General features: G+C 55.9%; 1 protein-coding gene across 2 annotated transcripts in view; it reads left to right on the top strand.

Annotated features, from left to right (window-relative positions):
* Positions 1–22: 22 nt before the first annotated feature.
* NPTN (neuroplastin) overlaps positions 23–4,212 on the top strand; it is a 29,345-nt gene continuing 25,155 nt past the window's right edge. For both annotated transcript variants that reach the window (XM_027773772.1, XM_014589688.2), the window contains exon 1: positions 23–366. In XM_027773772.1, the coding sequence (XP_027629573.1) occupies positions 39–366 (328 nt within the window). In that variant the 5' untranslated portion in view covers positions 23–38. The remainder of the gene's footprint in view (positions 367–4,212) is intronic.

The raw sequence follows: 4,212 nt of genomic DNA, 5'->3' as shown, positions 1-4,212 counted from the left end.
CTGCTCCCCCCCCTCTAGCTGGGTTTGTCAAGTCGCCCATGTCAGAGACTAAGCTCACGGGGGACGCCTTTGAGCTGTACTGTGATGTGGTCGGGAACCCCACGCCAGAGATCCAGTGGTGGTACGCAGAAGTCAACCGGGCAGAGTCTTTCAGACAGCTGTGGGACGGTGCCCGGAAGCGCCGTGTCACCGTAAACACCGCCTACGGGTCAAACGGCGTGAGTGTGCTGAGAGTAACCCGGCTCACCTTGGAGGACTCTGGGACTTACGAGTGCAGGGCCAGCAACGACCCCAAGAGGAATGACTTGAGGCAAAACCCCTCCATAACCTGGATTCGAGCCCAGGCCACCATAAGCGTCCTTCAGAGTGAGTCCAGCACCCTACAGTAGTAGTACTGTAGTCCGTAGAGGTGGCCCGATGACCCTCCCTCGCTTCCCCTCCCCATATGACCGCTCACCCACCCCTTGTCTTCGTTCCTGCAACCCCGCCACCCTCTGGTTGTAGTGTATGAAACATCTGTGGCAACTTCTCCCCTCTGGTCCTTTCCGCCTCCCTCGTCCCCTGCCCTTTCTGTGTCTTTCTCCTCAGGAACAAAGACCTTGAGGAAGGCCGTGTTGTGCACAGTCCTCTGTTCGGGGGTGGGGAGACGGGAGGCTGCAGAGGCTCTCAGTGCACAGAGGCCTCCACGAGGCAGTGCTGGAATCGACTCTCTCCCTCCCCTTCACTCTCGCAGTAGGTGTCCTGCCATCCTCTTGCCGAGTTCTCGGGTGCCTTTCTAGTTCCGTTTCTCTCCCAGTCTAACTACTTTTATTCCTTCTGCTCCTCCGTTTGAAGCTCTCTGAGCAGCTGCCTTCACCTCCCTGGTTTCGAGTCCATGTGCACCCCACCTCTCCCCTCCGTGTGACTCACGTGGTCCGACCTGTGGTGGGAATGTTGCCGTGGGTGCAGTGGCGTGTGCGTTGGCTGCCGGGTGGCATGTGAGCTTGGCGTCTGTGTCCGGCCCTCTTCTTTTCCGCACAGTGGCGTGCGCTTCTCTGGTGCCAGCCCCCACTGCAGCAGTGCCCCTCCTGGGCCTGCCCTCTGAAAGCAGCAGCCCGAGGGTCTCTCCAGGTGCCCCGCCCTCAGGAGCCAGGCGACTCCAGACTGCCCAGAGTCATCGAAAACCCTGACGTGCTGTCCAGACAGCTGGGTTCGCTCAGATGCCCGTGGGCATGGTGCTCCTTGTCCTGGAGAGTGACAGCCCAGAAGTGCTCAGAAGCCGTCACACTGGCCTTCCTCTGTGCCTTGACACAGGAGGGGACTGAATTCTGACCTGTGCCTCCAAGTGACGCGGGGCGGACTGGCCGGCTCGGCACCCTCCCCTTCGTCCAGCGTAGCAGGTGCAGCTGAGAGGCGGGGCACGGGAGTGCTCGCAGCTGTCCTCCTTGGGGAGGTGCCTTGCTCCCGGTCTGATGGGGAGGGGAGCAGGGAGAAGCACACAGGACCAGTGTCCCAGCCCGGGAGGGGTTCTAGCTCACAGCGGACCTGCCTCTAACCGAGGGCGCAGTCTCTCTTTAATAGAAAGGGCATCTGGATTTTTCACCTTTTCCTTAAGGACTCTGAGCCTTGAAGAGGCTGGGCTGACCTGTAGCCAGTTCAGGCTTAAAGAGCTGATTGACTTAGGATCAATAAAACCAGTGAAATACTACTTCATGAGGAATCTGGTTCCCCAGAAGGCAGTGTGACATGGCCCCGATCTAGCCACTCAGGAGGAAGATAGCGAAGTCTGCCTCTTCTCCGTAACTACGCTGAGGACAACTCTGGGCAGAAAACAAAACCAAAGCACTTAGAAGAGAGAGGCTGCTGCAGTTGGCACTGTTGGATCAGAGAACCTGCTTCTGGAAAGGGGAAAAGAAAACCTTGTCTCTGTGAACATAGGGAACATTAACCCAGCGATTTTTCTTTTTCTTTTTTTTTCTTTTGTTTTTGTTTAAACAGTTTTTTCCCTTGCACGCCTCCTTCTCCTGCCCCCTTGCTCCTTTCCTTACGGAAGCAGGATATCCCAGATGGCCGAGAGGTCTGGCGAAGTGCGCAGGCGTGGACTGGGCTGGCCATCGACACCTGTGCTCTGAGAAGCCGGGCTCAGCAGCTGTCCTAGAGAGGCCGTGCCTGGGACCTAGAGCAAAATGCGGCTCGGAGTACCTGCCTCCCCGTCCCAAGAACACAGCATTGCCCGCTTGCTCGGAAACAAGCTTTCTGACACAGGGCTCCCTGCATGTGGTGGCCCTCTTGGCTAGTGAGACCCTCTGTCAGCTAACCCTCCTGCTGCTTCGGAGCGCCAGGCCGTTGTGCTCCCTGTTTTCTACACCCTGAATTCGGCTCTAATTGGAGTGTTTTATGATCTCAGCACCTCCAAGCACACTGTCTCTAAGGAGGGTGGCGTCTCCTAAGAACGGCCTCCTGGCAGTACCTTCCCCAGAGCTCTTGAGACAATGTGAGGCAGGAAGAGAAATGTGCCCAGTTTTCAGGGTTCTCTCTGGCCATAGCCTGTTCGTCAGGTACAAATGACAGCTGGACTAAGGGTCTCTGACCCCTGCATCTAAACGGGAGTCCGTGGCAGGTACAAATATTCGAGCTTTGCTAAGTGTTCGTCTCTCTCGAACCTTCACTGAGCAGCACTCGGCCACAGAAACAAGCCTCACCTTCATCCTGGTGTGGAGCACACGCGCGGCATGTGGCCAGCGAGCTCGGTCTAGCACGGGCTCCTCCTCCAGCAGAGACAGGAGGCGGACTGCCCTGCCCCACAGCCCTCCCGTGGTGCAGCATCATATTTACACCTGACTCTCCTGGACCTGTAACACTTAAGAGAAAGAGTGCTTTCCTTTGCCTTCCGAGAGGTCTTGGCAGAAAGTCTGCAGGTTGCTACCGTCAGCCTCTTACGCTCCCTGAGCCGCAGCGGTCGATTGCACCGCCACAGGTAAGAGTAGCCTTACTGCGGCCTCCTTGTCATTAGACATCCGGACGCTCTTGGCCTCACTCCCACAGTTCACCCTTTCTCAGTGCAATCTCAGAGGAAGAACCAGAAGGAGAATCCCATGGGGGACAGAAAACAAAATTGGATAATAAAAATTCAGCATAAACCTGAAGCGTGTTTGGGTTTTAATGTTGCCTTTACATTGTTTGACTCCTCTCCTGTGGAGTACTAGTTCTCTCTCTTTCTCTTTTGTTTTTGCTTGGTTTTGATCTCGGAACTGTGACGCTTCCTGCTGATGGTGTGTATGCGCCTTCCATTGCAGGGTTTGCAGCCGTCTGCTCCACTTCTTAAGGCCCAGGGATTTGGCTTCTGTCCAGTGTGTTTGGGAAACCGGGGGACACCACTGCGCTGACATGTGCCCATGCATCCGCTTCTGTCTCAGTGGCTGCTATGCCTCGTTATCTGTACAGAGACCGGCCCACGTTACTGGTCAGGTCCAGTCCCTCTGGAAGAGAATCACCCTCCTTTGCCAAAGTTGGCAAATGGTTAGACCAGCTGCCAATTAAGCAAACTTAAGGATTTGTGACCAGGAGGGCCTTAGCATTAGGTTCCACGTGCCTCCCGCATCCCTGCCCTTCTACGCTCCCTGAGCAACCGTGGAGGGAGGGCTCCGTCCTCAGGAGCTCAGCACCTGCACTGCGCTGCAGACAGCGGCCAGGGCAGCCGCTGCCAGCTGGGGACAGGAAGCGGGAGGTTAGTCAAGGGGCTCCGAGAAATAACTGGGAAAAAACAGGAAAGAGCAAATATTTCTGATCGTGGATGGGAAAGCGGTTAGCGTAGACTTCACCTGAAAATGTTGACCCAGGTGGAAAAGAACTAAGCCTGGGAAAAGAGGATGAACACAGACGACAACGCAGATAACAGAAATGTCTTTAATACAGTGATGGATTTCAGAGCGCTTTAAGGTGGACCTTGTAGGAATGATGTCGTGTGGCTTTAATATGTGTTACAGTATGTGTCGCAGGTGGGCTCTCTTGGCAGATACAGCAGTGATCCCAGGGTAGAACCAGGAAGTGAGGCACACACCTCGCCCTAGAGTGGAAGGGCTGGGGCGGTCCTGAGGCTGGGGTGGCAGGGAGAGAGAGCTCAGACATGTCCCCAGCCCTGCTTTGCCACCAGCCATTACTTGTGACCTTGCTCGAGGAACTTCCCATTTGTGGCTCTCAAGAAAAGTGGGATTCACTGACCTCCGAGGGCGG

The sequence above is a fragment of the Tupaia chinensis genome, unplaced genomic scaffold (genome assembly GCF_000334495.1).
Source record: "Tupaia chinensis unplaced genomic scaffold, TupChi_1.0 Scaffold000369_1, whole genome shotgun sequence".
Taxonomy (NCBI): Eukaryota; Metazoa; Chordata; class Mammalia; order Scandentia; family Tupaiidae; genus Tupaia; species Tupaia belangeri.
The sequence above is the reverse complement of the archived record's forward strand: the minus strand, read 5'-3'. Positions and strand labels throughout refer to the sequence as shown.